The 22,945-nt window shown below is 37.1% G+C and overlaps 1 protein-coding gene across 3 annotated transcripts in view; it reads left to right on the plus strand.

The window, feature by feature from the left end:
• The first annotated feature begins 16,525 nt into the window (after window positions 1–16,525).
• Window positions 16,526–22,945, plus strand: part of LOC309477830 (glucocorticoid receptor-like) — a 76,397-nt gene continuing 69,977 nt past the window's right edge. Inside the window, exons 1-2 of one of the 3 annotated variants that reach the window (XM_082141277.1) lie at window positions 16,526–16,824; window positions 18,872–19,923. In XM_082141277.1, the coding sequence (XP_081997403.1) occupies window positions 18,881–19,923 (1,043 nt within the window). In that variant the 5' untranslated portion in view covers window positions 16,526–16,824; window positions 18,872–18,880. The other 2 variants (XM_082141278.1, XM_082141276.1) reach the window with 2 other exon arrangements.

A 22,945-nucleotide genomic window follows, 5' to 3' on the forward strand; every position in this document is an offset into this window, starting at 1 on the left:
GTTCACGGGGACTTTAAGTGAACTTCAAAGAAAAGATTAATTTAAAATAGTAAACCGGTATTTATAAACCGGTAGCACTTTATTTTACAGTTCTGTTCCCCATGTACATACTGTTATAGTAATTACAATAATTGGGTAATAACTGTCACATTTAGTGTCTGTGTTCATGTTGTGTTTGCCTGTGGCACACCCAGTTTGTCCATGTGTTTCATTGATGTTATCCCTGTCACCTGTTGTCTTGTTAATGAGTCATTGAGTTCATTTGTCCCAGCTGTGTCTCGTTTCCCTGAACTGTTCTCTGTGTATTTAAGCCTTGTGTTTTAGTCTGTTCCTCATCTGTTATTGTTGTGTTATGTTTGGTTGTTCTGGGGTCCGTTCTTCGTACGTTGCTTAAAACATCCGAGATCAAATTACACATCCAAGATGATATCATCGTGCAATCATGATCTGGCTAATTAGGTTCTTCGAACACACTTGCCGGAAATGATTAGTATAGCTGGATTGAGATATCTGAGATAATTGCGCGTTCATGCGCTGGTTTAAAAGGGGATATGTATCGATAGTAGAAACATTGATCAGCAACGCTGCTATTGGCTGTTCAGCGTGGCCAAAGAGCGCGCTCAGTTTTTCTTAGCAGAGCAAGAACTAATAGTCCAAGTTTATTAGGAATTTTAATGTTTAATCAAAACGCCAGGGAACACCTCAAAGTCTGCAAAAGTCAGGAGAGAGGGCTGGCAAAAGTAGTAAATCTGTTAGATGTGGCCATGTTAGATGTTTGTTATCACTTATTCACCTATACAGTATGTTTGTATTTTAATAATTGCATAATTACTTTGTTCATTGTAATGTCAGAGTCACCACACTAGAACATGGGAACAAATAAAATTGAAGTACAAAAATATTCTACAGAAAGGTAATTTTTTGTTATATTATAGTCTCTTTTATAAAAGGCACTGTTAAATAAATGGTTGTCTGTTTATAAAAGCAACCAAGAAAAAGGCTGAGAAAAAAAAATAGAAAAGATCTTAGTAGCCTACACTGTAAAATAATTTTTGCTGCATTAAATTAAGGCCGTACAGTCATTTCAACTGTTAAATCTTGAGTAATGATGAATTGCTTTGACTTGTGAAAGTGAAAACTGATAAACTTATGTTAATGTAAAAATAATTTGCCATGAGTTATTGATCACATGTTTCCCGAGTGTAGTTCATTGTAATGACATTGTGTTTTCCTCTTTTGTGCACTTTTACATAATACACCAACACTTGTATCTGTTCCCAAGAAAGTGGTGGTTGAAATATGTGCAGTAAGTGGACATTTTCTAACTTTCCAAAGGAAAGAAAGTATACTTTGTAATGTCCATTTGTTTCCCTTGCACTGGCCAGTGAATAAACCCTGTCAGATAACTGTCATATGGAGGAACTAGCCTACCTGCAAGTGCATAAATAACTTTACTTAATTTATACTTGTATGCTTTATGACTGCAATATAAGTTGCAGGATTCCACATCTACAGAAAGGCCTACAGAAGAGTCTGCACAGACAGAGGAGACATAGGCCTACAGGTGGGCAGTGTATAGCCAACTCTTCCTTTTTATTTGTTGCATGAGGCATGTGTCTAATATCTCTTGTTGCAGGCACTTGACCACTGGCTTTTCTTTACAAATAACAATTGAAATAAAACTCAAGGAACTAAGCATATTTGTCTTTTATTTAACATTTAATGAAAAGTGTTTTTTTTTGTGTGTGTGTGGCAATGTTGTGTAATATGGCACATGCAACAATGTCACAGGCCCTGTCAGGTGTGCAACCCTCAGACTTATCAGACACTGAAATCTTCCCTTTAGTTAGCCAAAGTTCATTTCATTGTGTGCCCTTGTCCTGGCTAGAGCTGCATTGTAACTGGTTTGGGTCAGGGAATGGGGTCATGAAACACCTGTCTGCAGGCAGGAACATGTCATAATCACCTATGAAAAAATGCAGTTCTGTTAGGATCAGCATAAGTGTATGTAATACAGTGAGCTTGATATTTAATTGTGGAACTTTTCTTACCACTTTCAAATAATGGGCATAAATGTGAATCTCTGAAAATTCTGAAGTCATGCACAGTTCCTGGCCATTTTGCTTTCACGTTTGTGATATGGAAGATTTTAGTCAACTGCCTTTTTTAAATTTGATATAATATTACTAATCTGGAATATTAAGAATCACAATAGTAACTGGGCTGCACATTTACATAGTGAACCCCCTTTCTGTTCACATAATCCCCTTCATTGAGGCCTTGATGGCAGTCTATGGTCTAGCCTATAGTCTATGGTACCAATCACGTTAGTGAAGCATGAGTGACACATACTGTAATTGGCATGGTCATGATTGCATGATCTTCATAAAAAATCTAGTCTAGTTTTGAGTTTGTTTAAATAAAAGCTGCTGCAAGTAGATCCTGCATCCTTCCCTGCTTCAACCTGCATTTGTGACAGAACGACAGACCACTTATGGATCTAGCAGCATTAAAGGGGAATCTCCAGCCAAGTAGGCGGCCACGCCTGATTCTTCTTCCTCACGAATGCCGAGCCATAGACTGTTCACGTCACGTCTGCTGAGCCAGAGACTGTTCACGTCATGTCTGCCACGCCAGTGTCTCCGGACAAGATGGCCGCCGCCAGGCCAGTGTCTCGTCCCAAGATGGCCACCGCCACGCCTGAACCTGAGCCCTCAGCAGAGATGGCCGCCCTGGTCGACTACACAGCCTGCTCCACCCTGGCCACCTGAACTGTCGGCGCTGCCCTGGAGGCCTCCTGTCCCGTTAGGCCTCGCTTGGCCTCTAGGACTCCCACTCCCACTCCCACTCCCACTCCCACTCCCACTCCTGTGAAGTCCTTGCATCAGGACACGCCTTCCGGGAGGGGGCATTCTGTCACATTTAGTGTCTGTGTTCATGTTGTGTTTGCCTGTGGCACACCCAGTTTGTCCACGTGTTTCATTGATGTTATCCCTGTCACCTGTTGTCTTGTTAATTAGTCATTGAGTTCATTGAGTTAATTTGTCCCAGCTGTGTCTCGTTTCCCTGATTTGTTCTCTGTGTATCTAAGCCCTGTGTTTTAGTCTGTTCCTTTTCTGTTGTTTTTGTGTTATGTTTGGTTGTTCTGTTCCCTAGCCTGAGTCTGTATTTGTCTAGTTTTGAGTTTGTTTAAATAAAAGCTGCTGCAAGTAGATCCTGCATCCTTCCCTGCTTCAACCTGCATTTGTGACAATAACTAGGTTCTAACCCTGAACCTACACCTAAACTTAACCCATGTAGTTACCTTATATTCCTCAGTCCTTTCATATGCACTGTAAGTACACATACATGCACATACTGTAAAATAAAGTGCCACCAATAAACCTACAAAACTGCAACTAAACTATGACCTTGTTTTGTTCAGAACAAAATCAGTTATGTTACTTGTTGACGTACAATGACAGATCTGCTCTGATGTGGTTATCACAGATTCATCCATGAAGAAGCAGAGCCGAAGCACAACCCACATAATAAAAACAATTGTTTCAAACAGAGATGGCGATAGAGAGGAGAGTGTGAAAGCTTCAGATGATATTTCTGCTGCGTCACAATTCTCCTACTAATTCTATGCTCTAAAAAGCATGTACTCTTTTTGTGAAGAAAAGGTACATACTTTTGAGTGTGTAGCAAAAGAGTAGACAAGCTTTAAGACATACTATCACGTCATTAAATCGAGTCTTTTAACAGCTGCTTTGACAGTTAAATTCCTCCACATTTCATTTAATTTCTGACCATATTGGAGAGAAAAGAAGTTGCACACTGATCTGCCAGTCGTGAGCATGTTTGCATTATGATGCATTTAAAAGTAAATGGCCAAACGGATCATTATAAAAGTCCATATTGTAGTTGCAGATTAAATATAACAGAAATATAACGTTAAATATATATATATATATATATATATATATATATATATATATATTTTTTTTTTTTTCTTTTTTTTATCAGGTTAAATGTTTACTTTTGGCATACTCTTATTCAATATACTATGCTTTGGGACACACTTATTGTATAATCTCACATACTATTTAGGATGGATGTGCACAATGGGACGCAGGACAAGTTTGCCAAGGAGTTCCACCTTGACAGTGAAGTACAATCCATGAAGACTGTTGAAAAATTGTTTGCTCTCCACAAGACATGGCATTGTATTCTCTGAGGCAAAAGCATCTTCTGTTTATGTTGTCCACAGAATCATCAGTAAAACATTTCCACACGTGTGAAAGGAAACATGTATGGAAAGTATGTAGTTTTAAACATATTTCATATATGTAGAATTACACCAAATTTTCAATATACACCTGTTGCGCCTGCCGCCTGTCAGTATATGCACGTGTCTTCCCCTTTAATTTTCTGACTGCAATGTGGTAATCTTAATAATTTCCTGCCTTGGCTCCTCCCTTCCCTTTTGGCACCATGTCTGTATGGGAGAGGTAGGCATATATTAAGCTCTAATATATCTAAAAAAAAAATTTATATACATTTTTCTTTCAGTTTGTTTATGTTGATGATGTTATTTTCACTTATGATTGATTTTCTTCATGTTTTCACATGTTTTAGAGTATTATTCATTTTCTTGTCAGAAAACTTGAAGCACATGCTGATTATTACATTGCACATGATATTTATTTTACAGAAATGAAAAGGGAAAACTCACACAAAAGACTGCTTTATTTCTTTTATATGGTATATGTTATTGTCACGTTGGTAAATCTTTTTAAAGTAATTTTATTTGCTAGAATTTTTCTCCACTTTGCCCCTTTTGGCATTGTGTGTATGTGGGAGAGAAATGAAAAGGGCAAACTTACACAGTTTAAAAGACTGCTTTATTTCTTTTATCATAGATCAACCCATCCACTGACGTCTGGTGTCCAATTATGCTGCAAAAATATAATAATAAAAAATTAAAAACCACAATGCTGACAACATTAGTAAAACAGATAACATAGGCTGTGCATCCAATTAAACTAGTAAATACATCCATCACTTGCTAGAAGCTAGCTGAATTATGGCCCGTTCACACCAAGGATGCTAACTCGATGACAATATTATCGTTCTGTTTATTCTAAGCAGGCACTGCAGTTTTGTCGTCTGTCACTTTAAATGCTATCAATGTTTTCATCGTTCATCAACAAGAAATAAATTGTTCCAAAAGTGATTCCAACAAATATCTTTTCTCTGTGCTGTTGTCGTTATAGTTGTGGTGTAGACTCTGATATTCTTTTTTTTATATTTAGAATGATTTTTTTAAAACTATATCTTCATTTTTACAGTTATCGTCCATGCTGTGAACATGGCTTTAGGTAGATGCCAACATGGACAGGTTAGGTGACATGCCATGAACAAAACTGCACAAGATATGCACAAGATTACACAAGCCGGGCCGCATTGTTTTGGGTTGCCTCTTGATGTTTAATGTAAAATCTGCGTCCACAAGCCAAAATAAATAAATAAATGGAAATAAACAACTTCCCATATACACGTTACTTTTTACCCATCATTTTTATGTTGAGAGTATATGGGCATATTGTATATATATAAAAGAGATCTTGCAGTGCAGCAACATTCTGCACAAGGAAGGAGGAAACCACATTCTGCAGTTAAATTTTTTTTTGTGCTCCTTCGTTCTTGTATTGATCTGCTCATCAAAATGTGTTGTGTTGCACTGCTTTTGTGCTTGCAAAGTGGGTTTGTGAGTCAACCTGATTCATTTATCTGAAAGCATAGACACCACCAGGGACTTCACATCATCATGCTACATGTAGGAACACATCCATTTTAATTACATAGTTACAAAGCATAACTAAACATGTCTACATGTGTTAATCTTGCTTAACAATTGCTAAGCAATTTGCTGAGCTCTTTTCATCTGGCCTACACTCGCACAGGTACTTAAACAAGCCTCGAAATTGCGACCATTTTGGTCGCATATTCTTCTGAAATTGAATCTGTGCGACCTAAAAATATATTTGGGAGCATTCGTGCGAGTGCAAATAATGGTTGTGGTGTGACCTGTTTTCATTTCTCTACAAAACGTTCACAAATTACTTGCACAGTGTGTAGTATGGCAAGCCGTTTTAAAGGGTTAGTTCACCCAAAAATGCAAATTCTGTCAGTAATTACTCTCCCTCATGTTGTTCCAACCCCGTAAGACCTTCGTTCATCTTCGGAACACAAATTAAGATATTTTTGATTAAATCTGAGAGTTGTCTCACTCCTCCATAGGCTTCTAAGGGACTGAAACTTGCTGGCCCAGAAAAGTTATTAAAGACATCGTTAATATAGTCCAAGTGACTCCAGTGGCTCAATCTTAAGTTTATAAAGCGACGAGAATACTTTTTGTGCGCAAAAAAACACAAAAATTACGACTTTATTCCACTATTCATTTCCTTCTCTCTGGGCCTCGAGTTATTTCACGTAGTGTTTTAACGTAGTGCGTCTGTGTTGTACGCCACACGCATCACACACATGACCAGTGTCGACCAATAGTGAGCCTACGTGTGACGTACAACACAGACGCACTGCGTTAAAACACTACGTGAACTAACTCGAGGCCCAGAGAGAAGGAAATGAATAGTGGAATAAAGTCGTAATTTTTGTGTTTTTTTGCGCACAAAAAGTATTCTCGTCGCTTTATAAACTTAAGATTGAGCCACTGGAGTCACTTGGACTATATTAACGATCTCTTTACTAACTTTTCTGGGCCAGCAAGTTTCAGTCCCTTAGAAGCCTATGGAGGAGTGATCAGCTCTCAGATTTCATCAAAAATATCTTAATTTGTGTTCCGAAGATGAACGAAGGTCTTACGGGGTTGGAACAACATGAGGGAGAGTAATTACTGACAGAATTTGCATTTTTGGGTGAACTAACCCTTTAACATTTAATCCTAAAAACCTACTAGTCTCTATTTTCATGCTACTAGTACTTATTTTTTAGGTACTAGTACCTTTTTTTAAAGATACTAGTACTTATTCATAGATAGTTCTTATTTATTAGAGACTAGTACCTATTAAAAAGACACTAGTACTTATTCATTAGATTCTAGTGCCTATTAAATTGGTACTAGTACTTATTCATTAGATACTAGTACTTATTACTAGTATTTATTATTAGATACTAGTACTTATTCATTAGCTACTAGAACTTATTCAATAGACACTAGTACTTATTCATTAGCTACTAGTACTTATTTCGATAGTGACTAGTATGGCAAGCCGTTTTAGCTTAAATTGTACCCAGCGTTACTCGTCGTAATTGCATTTTTACTAGTAAGAATTCAATTAGAGAGCTCTACAATTCAATTCTTACTAGTAGCAATTACAATTAGAGAGCTCTCTAATTAAATTATTACTAGTAAGAATTACTATTACAGAGCTCTCTAATTCAGTTCTTACTAGTAACAATTCCAATTAGAGAGCTCTACAAATGAATTTTTACAAGTCATATGTCTCCATTGACTTCCATTCATTTTTAATTACGGAGCTGTACAATGGAATTGTTACTAGTAAGAATTACAATTAGAGAGCTCTACAATTGAATTGTTACTAGTAAGAATGCAATTGCAGAGCTCTTTAATTCAATCCTTACTAGTAACAATTTAAATAGAGAGCTCTCTAATCCAATTATTACTAGTAACAATTCCAATTAGAGAGCTCTCCAATTCAGTTGTTACAAGTAAGAATGTAATTGCAGAGCTCTTTAATTCAATTACAGAGCTCTGCAATTATACATATCTTTAATTCATATTTTTACTAGTAAAAATTCAATTAGAGAGCTCTGTAATTGCATTCTTACTAGTAATAATTGAATTAGAGAGCTCTCTAATTGTAATTGTTACTAGTAATAATTGAATTAGAGAGCTCTCTAATTGTAATTCTTACTAGTAACAATTCAATTGTAGAGCTCCGTAATTAAAAATGAATGGAAGTCAATGGAGACATACGACTAGTAAAAATTCATTTGTAGAGCTCTCTAATTGTAATTGTTACTAGTAAGAATTGAATTAGAGAGCTCTATAATTGTAATTCTTACTAGTAATAATTGAATTGGAGAGTTCTCTAAATGTAATTGCTACTAGTAAGAATTGAATTGTAGAGCTCTCTAATTGAATTCTTACTAGTAAAAATGCAATTACGACGAGTAACGCTGGGTACAATTTAAGCTAAAACGGCTTGCCATAGACTAGTAACTATTCTTTTGTTACTAGTAACACATTTTAAATTTTTGCCATTGTCTTCTATGGGCATCTGTCATTCAGATATCAACTATTCAGTTCTGACTATGTATTCCAATTGTGACTAGTACGTATATATTAGATACTAGTAGTTATTTATTAGGTACTACTTTTTTTTTAGATACTAGTTCCTATTACTAGATACTAGTATTTATTCAATAAATACTAGTACTAAGTCATTAGATACTAGTACCTATTAAATAGATACTAGTACTTATTCATTAGCTACTAGTACTTATAGATACTAGTACTTATTCTTTAGCTACTAGTACTTATTCAATAAATACTAGTACTAAGTCATTAGATACTAGTACTTATTCATTAGATACTAGTACCTATTTATTAGATACTAGTATTTATTCCAAATGTTACTAGTAAGATTTTTTATTTAACTAGTAAGATTTTTAATTGAACTCTCCAGTGGCCGTTCTGACTAGTCATAACATAAGACGAGTAAAAAAGCAGTTGTGACTAAAATAAGAATAGTTACTAGTAACAATTACAAAAGATACTAGTGTCTAATAAATAAGTACTAGTATATATTGAATAAGTACTAGTATCTAATGAATAAGTACTAGTGTCTATTGAATAAGTACTAGTAGCTAATGAATAAGTACTAGCATCTAATGAATAAGTACTAGTATCTTTAATAGGTACTAGTAGCTAATGACTTAGTAGTATTTATTGAATAAATACTAGTATCTAGTAATAGATACTAGTATCTAAAAAATAAGTACTAGTACCTAATGAATAACTACTAGTATCTAATATATACATACTAGTGACAATTGGAATACACACTAGTCAGAACTGAATAGTTGATATCTGAATGACAGATGCCCATAGAAGTCAATGGCAAAAATAATAATTTGTAACTAGTAACAAAATAATAGTTACAAGTCACTATTGAAATAAGTACTAGTAACTAATGAATAAGTACTAGTATATAATAAATATGTACTAGTACCAATTTAATAGGCACTAGAATCTAATGAATAAATACTAGTAACTAATGAATAAGCACTAGTATCTAATAAATAAGTACTGGTACCAATATAATAGGCACTAGAATCTAATGAATAGCTACTAGCATATTTTACTAGTATCTAACGAATAGGCAACTAGTACCTAAAGAATAAGCACTAGTATCTAAAGAATAGGCACTATTACCTAAGAATAAGCACTAGTAGCTAATGAATACGTACTATTACTTAATGGAATAGATACTAGTATCTAAAAAATAAGTACTAGTAGCATGAAAATAGAGACTAGGTTTTAAGGATTAAATGTTAAAACGCCTTGGCTACGGTTTCATTCCAATGAACTGCAGTAGCCAAGGCGACATCTAGTGTATATATCTATACCCGCCCGCGCCCTCAGATCATTTGGACGTGGCTGTGTTCAAGAGATAACAACGATATAAATACTGTTCGTTTTCTCACACAAACCGCTCGTTTCGTGTCTTAGGCCATCAATGTGTACTTACGATGAGGAATTGTTTAATTTGGACGATGTGGAATTGTTTTAATTTGGACTCTGTGCATGCTCTTTGAGGCGGTGACCATAGACCTGCATTATATGACTGACAGACAAGAACGGTTTGACCTAAAAATATCAAAATTGAAACTACTGCAGAAAAAAAGACACCTACATCTTGGATGCCCTTGAGGTAAGCTAAAACATACCAAAATTTTATTTCAAAGTGAACTATCCCTTTAATGCAGCGGTAGAGTTACACTCACAAGACACTGCACTTATTCGCAATCACAAAAGTTCATTATTTGCTCGTGCTTTAAAGCTTTGCAGGGTAAACATTTCATTGGCATTTCATTGACCCTCCCCCTAGACTAAAAAAAGTTAGATGACCCTCCCCTCAACAATTCTTTGTTTTGTTTGTAAAAAGACATGACCCTCCCCATTTTTCCTCAGGTGGTCCATTCCATAAATACCGAACGGTCCCTTAACAAATCAAACCACATTTACTCACAACACCTCTTAAAATGAGAATGTAAGTGTGCTTACCAGTGTAGCAAGTGGTTAGCAAGATTTAACCTTAATAAACTACAGTCTTTTCAGGTTAATATGACAATGTGTAGAAAACGTAAAAAAAAAAAAAAAAAAATCCTTTTAGTTTAGACTGGAGTGAGGAGAAACCAAAAAAAAAACAAAAAAATATGCAAACGGAGTTGTAGTTAGCTATCTGCTAATTGTATTCAATTGTATATGGTAGAAAATTAAACTATTAGTTAAAATAAACGTTTTATTCTACTTTTTGATATTGATATGATTATATACCAAAATAATTAGGATAAGAAGGATTTTATTGTACAAAGCTATGAAATCCAGTGGTAAAATCACAGCTTAAAAAAAAAAAAAAAAAAGGCCAAGAAAGGATGACAGTGTCCGTCGGCCACCACCGAAGACCAATTTTGACCCAGGAAAAACCCTGTAATGCTGACAGATTTCTTTTGTAAGCCGTCACCTAAAGTCAGTTGGTGTTGTGGTTAATGTGGATCCATCGAGTGGCTCCGCTATGCTGATGGTTCAATGCATTGAGTTCACTGTAAAGCCTGTGGGACAGAGTTTGCAGGTAACACAGCGTTCGCAACTGAATCAATACATTTTTAGCGCGAGAGCTTGGTTAAACACTGAGTGCCAAGCACAAAAAATGCAGGGACAAGTGTGTGGCAAACAAATCAGGTTCATCAGGTTCGATTATTAATCGCCAGGATGCTGCTGGCAGAGCAAAACGCCAAATTTGGTGGGTGATCCTAAATTTTGTAAGTTGGGAGCACCAGTGCTACCAAGTAAAAAAGTTAATTTCGAGCTCTGTTAAAATACAGTTACTCTAACTTTTGTTATTCTTGACAAAATAGACTGGCAGTGGATGACAGGACATGATGCATGTTACACTGTTATGATAGGTTCTCAATACAGGCTATTAACTACCCAGGCGGGTAGCTTGATTATTTGGGTCAGTGGAGTTCTTGGCATTTTGGGGGAATGCCTCCCTGTCAGAGAGATCATATTCATGCTTAACAGCTGCCACAGTAGAAAGCTTGTTAGATGAGCCAAAGCAAAAAGCCCCACATGGTTCCAAATAGTGATGCAGTTTTAACACCCTCTAGCTGGTGTTTTTATAAGACAGTGATGGAAAGCAAGCAACTGTGGGAGCTACTTACATGTTCTTCAGGGCTTCTTTATTTCTTCCCGCTAGTGCAAGAGGTTAACTCATTGGAAAAAAAATGGCAACCACATCTCTAAGAAAACAATTGCACTAGGAAGCTTCTGAGCATGTTTGCATGGTGGCCAGAATGACTGTGAGGTAAAGGAAATCATGGCTCACAGCTAAAATAAGCCAGGACATGTTGCTCAAGAGTTTAGAACATTTAAAAAGATTCAACGGATCGTCCATGGTGTCAGGTGTCCGCTTTTTCTTCATGGTTTAAACGTTAAAACGCGATTATTTTTTGATAATGTGCGAGTTAAAATTTTACACGGTCGCATTGGTGCATGTGCATATAATGTTCAGGTTGTTTTGGTACCTGGCTGGAACATGTACTCCATTAACCAATCAGGTTTGATTCGACCCTCCCTACCTCCACTTTCTACGGCTGTGCGTTCATCAGCTATTTACACCAGTGTTAAATGTACACCAGTGTTAAAGGGATAGTTCACTTTGAAATAAAATTTTGGTATGTTTTAGCTTACCTCAAGGGCATCCAAGATGTAGGTGTCTTTTTTTCACAGTAGTTTCAATTTTGATATTTTTAGGTCAAACCGTTCTTGTCTGTCAGTCATATAATGCAGGTCGATGGTCACTGTCTCAAAGAGCATGCACCGTAGCCAATGCGACATCTAGTGTATATATCTATACCCGCCCGCGCTCTCAGATCATTTGGACGCAGCTGTGTTCAAGAGGTAAAAACGATATAAATACTGTTCGTTTTCTCACACAAACCGCTCGTTTCGTGTCTTGGGCCATCAATGTGTACTTACGATGGGGAATTGTTTAATTTGGACGATGGGGAATTGTTTAATTTGGACGATGGGGAATTGTTTTAATTTGGACTCTGTGCTTGTGTTTTGAGATAATGACCATAGACCTGCATTATATGACTGACAGACAAGAACGGTTTGACCTAAAAATATCAAAATTGAAACTACTGCGGAAAAAAAGACACCTACATCTTGGATGCCCTTGAAGTAAGCTAAAACATACCAAAATTTAATTTCAAAGTGAACTATCCCTTTAAATGTACACCAGTGTTAAATGTACAGTTAAATGTACACCAGTGTTAAATGTACAGTTAAATGTACACCAGTGTTAAATGTAAACCAGTGTTAAATGTACAGTTAAATGTACACCAGTGTTAAAGCACAAATTTGAAGCAGTCTATAGCCGATTATTTCAATAGTCAGAGTGAGGAGAGAGGAGACGGAGGAAGGACCATCAAGAGATCACGAAGCTGAAGGTACAGGTGCCAGCAGGGAGACTGAGACAGCGATGGCTAACACAGTACCAGTGGTTGTGGTACAATGGGAATGCCATGCTGTGTAATTACTGCAATCAATGTGGCCCAGCCATTGCAGGCAACTCAAAACTTGTAACCGGGGTCAATGCAGTTTAAGCTGGAATCTATAAAGTTGCATAATGACAGTAGAAAACACAAAACCTGCAGAGACCAGTGCATCACCCGAAGTTCTGAGCCTCCCTCCACTTCCTTCCAACGGGTGGATGACAGTAATCGGTCGGCGGAGGAAAGTGAAATGATTTTCAAATTCAACACGGCCTACAACTTAGCAAAAGAAGAACTACCATTTACAACATTTTAAATTTAACATGTAAACTCGACCTATGCCAATGACGTGGCCTGCGCCCAGATAATCGGTGTAATCTCGGACAACCGCTGAAATAATTGCCTCCTCATCCAATCATTTATGATATGCTGAAACAGACGTCTCCACCAGAGAATGCGAGATTGTCTACGCTCGTGTCTTTTCCAATGGAAGACCTTCAAATATTCTAGTTGGTCATATTGATGTTGAACACGCATGAAGGTAATGGGTTTCCATATAATGATAATGATGATGTTAGCTTTTTAATGTTTTAAACATTAATGTTAGGTAGATTTAAAACCAGATAGATAGACAGATACTATAGGCTACATATAGTGGAGTAATTTATTTATCCCCAAAAAGGAGTTTACAGTGTTAAACTATAAATGCATATAAGTTAAATGTAAAGTGTGTATGGTGGGTTTAAAATGTAATATAAAATGTCCAAATCATAAAATATAATTCTAATGATAAAACATATTTCATGATACGTATTGGCTTCATTTAAGGCGTTTATGCTGCAACCATGAACGCCTTTGCTGGCCTTGGTCTAAAATGTGCAGACTGGCTGGAAAAACAAAAACAAAACAAAAAATCATGGAGCTGCTGTCATGTTTTAGTAATGTTTTCTTTTAAATGTATGCTTGTTGGAAACATTGTTCAGATTAAAATATTATATTTAGCAAATATCAAGCTTTTAGTCACTGTCAATATTAACATCAATGCAAAACCAGCATACAAATTAAGAGAACGATTCATCAACATGCAAGGTCTTTATGATTGATATAAAAAAAGGGTGACCAGTGGGACCAGTGGGAAGAATGAGTCTAGAGCCCTGCACTCTGTAATAGTTACCATTCACTACTCACCTGTGATCTATTTACTCACTGGTGAGGATCCGCCAGTTAAGTTTACTTAGTTTCCATCAACTGCACCAGTGGTTCTTTTTTTTTTTTTACTAACATTATAAATGATTAATTCACAATTACCAGTGAGTCACTTGACATTTTTAACTAGCTGAGACATGTTATTTTAGGCTTGTACGACTTGAAACGGCGCTGCACAGACCGATCGTTTTATGGCAAACTACTCGGAGCAGTCCACTTTAAGTCGAACAAGCCTTTGAAATTAGTCATAGCCATGTGTTTCCTGTTCATGTCATGTGATTCCAGTCTTGCTCATGTGTCATGTTTTCATTGGTTTGTTGTCTTATCTTGTTACCAGTTCTGTTTTGCCATTGGTTGTTTATGTCATGTGAATACCCATTGTCTTGTATTTAAGCTCTCATGTTTGCCACGTGTCCTTGTCTTGCATAGAAGAACGTTTGATGTTCCATTTTCCACAAATCAGGTTATTGCTTCAAATCAAGTTTGAAGGTGTTCGTGATTATGCTTTGTTTTCCTGTTTTGGATTCTGTTCATGGTTTGTTTCACGTCCTTGGATAAATAAACTACACTTGGGTTCACTTTAACATCGTCTTTGTCTGCTTCATTCATTGTCAAGCTAACTACGTTACTCTAGCCTTGTCATAAAGGTCAAACCATCTGCTATTTTAAGAGACTTCTCTATCAGTTCTCTATCAGTTTGTTTTCTGTTGGCCAAAAGATTGTAGATAAAGATTGTGCGAAACTTTAAGGTTTTCTTTTTGAGAATTTCTTCTTTTTAATTAAGCTTTTTATTCATTACGATATAAGGACGGTTGTATTTCTGTCACATTGTTCACTTCTGGGTGAACTATTCCTTAGACATCTTTCATCCAGCACACCATCATCCTCAACTGAAGACCATTTTGCAATTATTGAATAGCTGCCTGCCCAGACCTAACACAATTTGCAGAATTTCTGAAGTGGCTGTGTTTATTAATGACCCATGATTGCAGTTAGAGAAGGGTGTCGTTGGATCACTAATGACCATGTCTCGCACAATAATCTGGAGGCTCTGTGCTCCCTGGTGCTACTTCACAGAGTCAAAGAACAGTGTGATTTCTTCTAGTTGGCCCCTGGAGATGGTTTGTATGCTTTTCCTCTCCACCGGCATAATTAAACATCCACATGCCCACGCCACACCCCATAATGAACTTGTTTGCATGGGGGAGTGAATCTACCCCGTCTCTCTTCAGCTCAGAACACCTTCCCATTTTCTCTACATTAGACTCTGCCTTCTTTACCCCTGCATTGTATACCTTTTATATTGGAGTATGTGGGGTCTGATGTAGTCCATCTGTCAGGAAAGAGATGAACGTGTAAAACTCCTTGCTACATGTGGACTGCTTACATCAAATTCAACATGACATTCAATGATAATCTGAAGCTCAGGAGGTTTTCAGATGCAGTCAAAGTATGAAATAACAGGAGACTCATTGTTAGCCAAGCAACAGTATGGCTGTTGAATTCTGTGAGTTTAAGAAAAACTTTCAAGGGTAAGTAAATGTGAAATTTTGTAATGGATAAATAAGACGTGTGCTGGCTAATAACTGAATTCTCTACTCTAGCTATGTTCGGAATAACATACAATACTACATTGAAGTTTACAATAAAAGTGCACAGCATAGAGTACTGTAATACCACAATGCAATGCTCTTGACATGATCCTCCATTTCCTGTGTGATGGATGAACCGGAAGTTCAAGAAATGAAGGGTCAAGGGAGAACATTGCATTGTGGGTTACATTATTCCATGCATTATGCTCTGTTGTAAACTGCTCATTTTGACAGATATTCTGTAGAAGATCATCCACTACAGAAAATGTGCTTACTATGCATAAAATACACAGCATCTACAGCAGGAACAGTACAGACACTACTTTTTTGTCCTCTTTAAGAGGGTCACACACACCAGACGAGAAGCACAGAACAAATTGGTTGTTGATTTATTTCAAGCATTATATTGAGCTATGTTGCACACCATGTTAGCCCATTTTATCTCCAAGTTTGTCTTTTCAAACACTGCTTAAGTAAAACACAATTAACTATATACTCAGGCATAGTTAAGCTAAATAAATGGGCTTAATGACAATAAATTGAAGAAAATGCCTTTTGTTTATTTTGTTGTTGTTTTGCATCCAGTAAGACTAATAAGACATCTCTCACTTGGCCGGCTAATTTAGCTAATATGTATACAGTACTTAGCAAAGTGTTTATTCAGTAACCTATTAGGCTAGTAAACCACACTGCTGGTGTTTTGTGCATTTTCCAAATTGATCATTTTTAGCCTATGATATTTTAAAGAAAATTGCATTTTTTTAAATTTAATTTTAGGACACTTTGGTACATTCATCAGTTGTCCAATCTAAAATCTGAATCCTGAAGCAAAAAGTTGTGAACTACGGATGTTATTCTTCTCCCCCCGCCATACCATATCCTCCTACTTCAGCAATCTGGGAACTTTACATAAGCTGTAATACTGTTTCTGTCACCAAATAGGCTATTTCATAACCTTTGCAGTCGCACATTTACTGAACTGAATAATTTATTATAATAACCTGTATCGTATTCAACATGCAATATTTTACACGCGAGTGTAAATAAGAATATTGACATTAAACTGAGCCCTTGTGCGCATGTCGCTTTCTCTTTACTCAACAGTCTAAAGTCTTACATTTTTCAATTATCTTTATTGAGCAGATGTGGACTATTAATCGGACACAGTGCAATACTGGACAGCTGTTACTCGTTTAATCCCAAGATAGAGACGGTATAAGCATATTTTTTTCTCAAATCGCTTGTATTTCGGTTTTATCCCGTGGATGTGCCCTTTGCCCCTTTATTTACGGACTGAACTGCGCCATCCTGAATGCTTCTCTCTCACACAGTCTTCTGCTCTGCGTTTGTTCCACGCATGTATCTGTCTGGAGATTTTCGTATACAGAGTTTGTTCAGTTCGTTGTGAGGCGCATGCAAAAGTTGCGTTATGATATACGAAAGTTGCAGCGCTCGCTCAGCTCTCGCGACTGCTAATGTGCATTAGCTAGCGCAGTCGACCCCGTCTTATCAAATTATTTAGTTCGAATCTGCTTTTTATCCGCGGTTGACAGTCTGTATACGGTGTCGTCGGTTTAAAATGACATCGAGGGAATGACATACGCCAGTGTTCACACAGCGTTTCTGTTTTGACCGCATCCAACTGTCTGAAGCGGCAGCATTTGTATGTTCGGTGACACTTTTGACATTAGCATCAGCTCGTTAGTCGATTCGGCGCAGATTTTTATTAAGCTTTTATTGTGATTTGTATTCGAATGGCTGAAGGGTAACTTGTACTGGAGTTTTGTGTGAGTGTGTGTGTGTGTGTGTGTGTGTGTTGGAGGGGCGTTTACCGTGTTGAAGCTAGCAGAAGCTTTTTGACGGGTAGATCACGGGCTGTCGGGAGTTTGACAAGCTGCTTATGTAATGCTGGCGATTCCCCCGCTCGACCTCAAAAGACGAACAACAACAACGAGTATTCAAAGCGCGGCTACTGTAAGTTTAATTTGTGACACGACTTGTGTGCGTCGTCATAACGGCGCATTTAGTTGTTTTTGCGACTCGCTGCTGTTGAAATAGTGTCGAAGCTGCAGCGCGTCCTGTTAAATCTATTGACCATGCGGGAAGTTAAACGAGAAACTATTGTGAACGCCACCTAAACGCAGGGACAGCTTTGGACTTCTATAGAAATGCATTTTTCGTCATAATTCTGTAAAAGGTAAGTCTGTCTTATGTACTTGGGGTCATTTGCTTTCCATGCGTAGTGAATGCAGAGTGCATTTTTATTTACATGTACATACCATCTGTATATTTTTCTTGTTTTACTGGTTGAAATTTCGAATAACAACCCATATAGCTGCTCGTATAGCTCCTATAGCCTAACGTTATATGTTTCAAAGCTTCTCTTGCTACCTTGAGAATTTGCGTCATTTGGGCACTCCAGGCCCTTTTTACGTTTAAACCATATCCTTAGAATTGATTTGAACTCTCGTTAAGTAATTTAGTATTGGCAGTCTGTTTGACATTTATGTATGTTTAGCTAGCTTTAATGTACACTAAAGCGGTTTGTCAGACTGAAGTTCATTTTGGATGCAGTAGCTAAGTTCGACTGACAGGTGGCAGCACTGCGGTGCATCGACTAATGCATTTGGAGGATTTGTATGAGTTTTAATGTCTCTACGTGCCTGAAGCCTTCATTATCTGAGCAAACAATCGCCTCATCAAGCTCCATTTTGTGGGATGAGTTTAAATGCTTTGCGGTAGTTTTATGAAACTGCAGAATGTATTACTGCTGTAATGCAGACTGTTGATTCAAATAAGTTGTCAGGAGAAATTACTCGTACAAGGGTCAAAACAACTTGAATGGTTGTTTAGCTGAAAAGTCTTTAAAATCTGCATAACCAATTCGTTATATCACCTCAAGAGAGCGTTTGTGGCAGAATATGCATAGAAATGGAGTTTCATATAATATAATATAATATAATATAATATAATATAATATAATATAATATAATATAATATAATATAATTTCATTCTGTTTGGAGCTGAGAGGAACGTACGATTCAAAGTCTGAATCTGTAATATTTTCTGAATAAATGCATCATCAAATAATGTCGGAGGCCTTGGTGCAAAACTTAGTTTGGTTTACACCAGCTTTATGTAATAAGTACTAGCCTATAGTTTATTAACAATTCCTGCTCTATTTTATATGTAAACATATTGTTACTTTTTATAAAATTAACTGAGGTTTGTCCTTTTCTTCTTTCTGTCTATACAACAGGATTGAGATATGGATCGTGGACGGAAACGCAGCAGTGACAATGCTGATAATTTAACTTTTGGGGAATGTATTGAGAGAGGCCTTGTTCCGGAAATTGGCGTCAATGCGCCCGCTTTAAATACATCAAAAGATTTCTCAAACGGACTGAGCGGTAGTGTCGTTCAAAGAAGCCTGTCTATGGTAGATCCATCCTTTATGGAACGTAACACACAAGAACCAGATGCCAAAGTATTTAAACCCTTCAGAATGCAGGACCAGCAAAAGGCAAAAGAGCACCTTAGTCTCAACATTGGGGAGAACTTTTCACTCTTGGACGAGAGCATTGCAGACTTAAATCGTGACTCTGACATCCAGGCTCTGGACACTTTTAAAGTGAAAGTGGAGGAACTTTCTCCCACGGACAAAGATAGGCTGGACTTTCCACCCTATGGCCAAATGGAGAAAGAAATGGCTGGTCACGAGAGGGTTATTGGAGACAACACCATGGACATCCTAAAGGATCTGGACTTGCCTGACTCACTCACTGACCTGAATGAGTTCTACGTTACGGACGAGACTGCCTTTCTCTCCTCGCTGGCAGTGGATGATGCCCTGCTGGCAGAAAGCAACTTGCTGAAGGATACCAGCCCTGTTGTCACTGGCAACAGTGCAGCGTGTACAAATGTGAACGGCACAGGGAAACGGCAGCAGATGGTGGAAGCCAATGTCAACATGCCGGTCATAAAGACGGAGAAAGAGACAGACTTTATCCAGCTCTGCACACCGGGTGTCATCAAACAGGAAAGTGAGAGGCGGAGCTACTGTCAGATGTCAGGGATAGGTGGGTCTCACGGTGGGCCCACCGCATTGGAAGATATGGGCAGCCCGGGATACCACTATGGAGGCAACACCGCCTCAGCTGCAAGTTTACCCGATCAGAAACCTCTGTTCGGCCTGTTTGCTCACTCACCCGGCTTAAGTGACGGCTGGGCTAGAGGAAATGGATATGGAGATTCATCTGGGATGCAGAGAGCCAGTGAGACAGTACTTGCGTCCACCTATCCATTCAGCAGGTAGGATTGACTTTAAAAAGCAGCTTTATGATTATGAACGATGATATGGATAAATAGTGAATATTAGATCTAAAATGAAATAAGGCTGAGGTTGTGCACATCATTTTGCATATCTGCCTGTTTTAACACGAGGTTTTCCTACGCTCATGGAACTTATGGAAATTTTTCTAATTGTGATTTCCAGGCCTGAGAAAGATATGGAAAATAATCAGATCTTTTCTGTAGTGAGTACAAATGTGTACTTACACATATGTACTACACATAGCCTATACTACAATACATTTTGTAGTAATGCTGAGCTGTAAGAGATTTAATCAGCTGGAAAGTTATGGCTTTTATGGGAAATCCTGCCCTATGGGTCATATTGACCAAATCCAGTTTGCGTTTTGCAGAGATGCCCACTGATGTAGATTTCTACGTCATGGAAAACTTATGGGGGGAATTTTTAAATTTTTAAAATGATTTCCAGATATGGAAAAGGTATGAAAATGAATACAATTTTCATAAGTCCAAACGTTTTTGAAGTTTTTATGGTGAATATACACTGGCTAAAAATAGCATTTTGTGGGTGTCGTTTCAATAAAATTATTAAATAAATCATGACCAGACAAGAGTGATGGCAATGTGGAGTGATTCTCTGTCTGCCAGACTCATTTGCCTGGTAGTATTCTTTGAAAAACTGTCTACAAAACTTCTCATAACTGCATGATAGTCTATTTGATAAAGCTGTTGTTTGCAGCTTTAATTAGTTTGAACAGAGCAAGTGCTGGTCGGCTTCTTCTCCCAGGAGCCCATGAGTGCGTATCTGTATTGGTGCGGTGCCTGTCCAAAGCAAACACATGGGCCTCGTGGAGCTCTCTTCGGCCCAGGACGGCACACACACGCACACCTCTTCTCGTTTCAGGAGGCTTTTAGGCTTCAATAATATCATCGAGTGGAACACTTCCGCTCTATTGCTGTTGCTGGAGTTTGTGATATTGTTTTTCGGTGAGTGTGGAGAGGACCAGAAGCTATAAGTCATTATGTCTTAAAATTCCCGTAGTAAATATGAAATTGATGAAATTAATAAGTGGTGTTTTATGGCCAACCCTTCTACTTAGATGTAAATGTATACGCTCTGGCAGATTCTAAAAGATAGGGACTTTTCATGACCTCCTGGTTATGCTTTTGTTCACGTTTCTGATCTGTACGTTTAATAAACGATCGGTTTATTGATCTGTCAAGATAAAGCGTGAAAAGGGGACTTGCTTTATCCACATCCAACTTGATCCACTGTGCAAGAAAAACCTTAACACTTTTCCTATTGGCCGTCCTGAATGTTAATCTGGCAGTCTACTTAGGAAAGCCAAATTAGAGATATCTGGGTCAACAAGATTCTGCCACTAAACCAGCTTGAACTGTGTAGTTCTGTTAGGGGAAACTTATCAGTGTTAGTCTCACTTGACTAATTTTTTTTTTTTATGGACACATCTTAGATATTTTTGCTTCATGGTTATAGTAAATCTGTAACACTGCAATTTCAGTTTAAACAGACAGACTCCTTATGTGTGCTATTTTGCTGTTGCTTTTCATAGACTTTGTTCTTATGAAGACGTTTCACAAGATTAAAGTCTAAACATCTTCCTGACGTTCACTGATTAAATGCATTTAAAACGTAACCCTGCATTATAATATTTGCAAACTGAATTACGATTGATCTTCTTTCTTACACCAGTTTGTGTGCTGAATTGTTATTATTCAAATTCAAATTTTTGATTATTCGATCTGTAATTATTAATCGAAAAATAAAATACTATTAGAATTTTACTACGTTGCTTTGTTGGCCGTAAATGCTGTGAATGCATGATAAATCTCAAGCACTAACTCGCAGTTATAATTAAACGCACTGGGTGGCGTGTTAACAAGTTTGTATTTGATCACATGATGTTGTCGTCTGCCTCGCGAAGTTTGGAATTACTTGAAAATTATGAAAAATGATCTTGCTAAATGATCTTACAAAATGGAATTACTTTTGATCAAATGAATGAATTTCATTGATCTGAGTTATAATATCATCACCACAATGAGAAATCACATGAAATCTAAACAGCAGTCGACTGAGGACAGACAGCTGTCCATCACTGCAGGTAAACACAGCTGTACCCCGAGTGATCCGAGACGATAACTTATCTGATAGCAAAATTATTTTGAGACATATATTTCCTTTAAGTTTTGTTGAGGGAGACATGTTTAAAAACCGAAAACGCAAAGTGCTGTTAGAAACTTCGTTATCTTTGTGTCTCTGAAACATTTGTCAGAACAGCGCGTTTTCTCACTCGAGCATGTGGATGTTATTGTTATTCTCAACATAACGTGAAACAATATAAACACGGTAATCATCTAGTGCATATGTACGTTCTGTACAATTTTTATTTTTTTTGTTCACACATGGCCTACTATTTAATGTTTTCAATAAACGAAAACTTTAACATAGGCTACTGTAAGCTTTTTGTGTATATTGCCTAATCGTAAGCTTGTTCAGAAATGGTGACACAAACTTCAAAAAACGTAAACTTCAAAAATAAAGTCTTTTTTGTTAAACGTCATTTAAATAAACGAATATTCGAATATTCAATTTTTATGAGCCCGAATATTCGAATGCAGTATTTTTGAAAAATGCCCATCCCTGATTTACACAGAGCCCAAAAAATAAAAGTCTTCTTTCAGTGCCTTACGAGCACTAGTATTTTGTTCAGGAAATGTAAGTCTATGTTTTTAATCATTTTTTTTCATGTTACGTAAGAAAACCAACCAAGACAATTTTAGTTTTTGAGAACATTTTTACTTTTTTTAGTTATTAGTTAGTTATTTTTTGCCATTAAGTCTTAATTTGTTGATCTTGTAGACATTTTTGCTGTATTTTTGACGAGTTTGCTTCGAATAATTTTACCAGTCGTGCAGGTTTGTTTTGCTGGAGGTCAGGAATGTGTTTTGCTACTGAAAAGTGATGATAAATCAAACATTTAGGCTAATAAATTCTCAT

Source organism: Leuciscus leuciscus (genome assembly GCF_965113295.1).
Source record: "Leuciscus leuciscus genome assembly, chromosome: 16".
Taxonomy (NCBI): domain Eukaryota; kingdom Metazoa; phylum Chordata; class Actinopteri; order Cypriniformes; family Leuciscidae; genus Leuciscus; species Leuciscus leuciscus.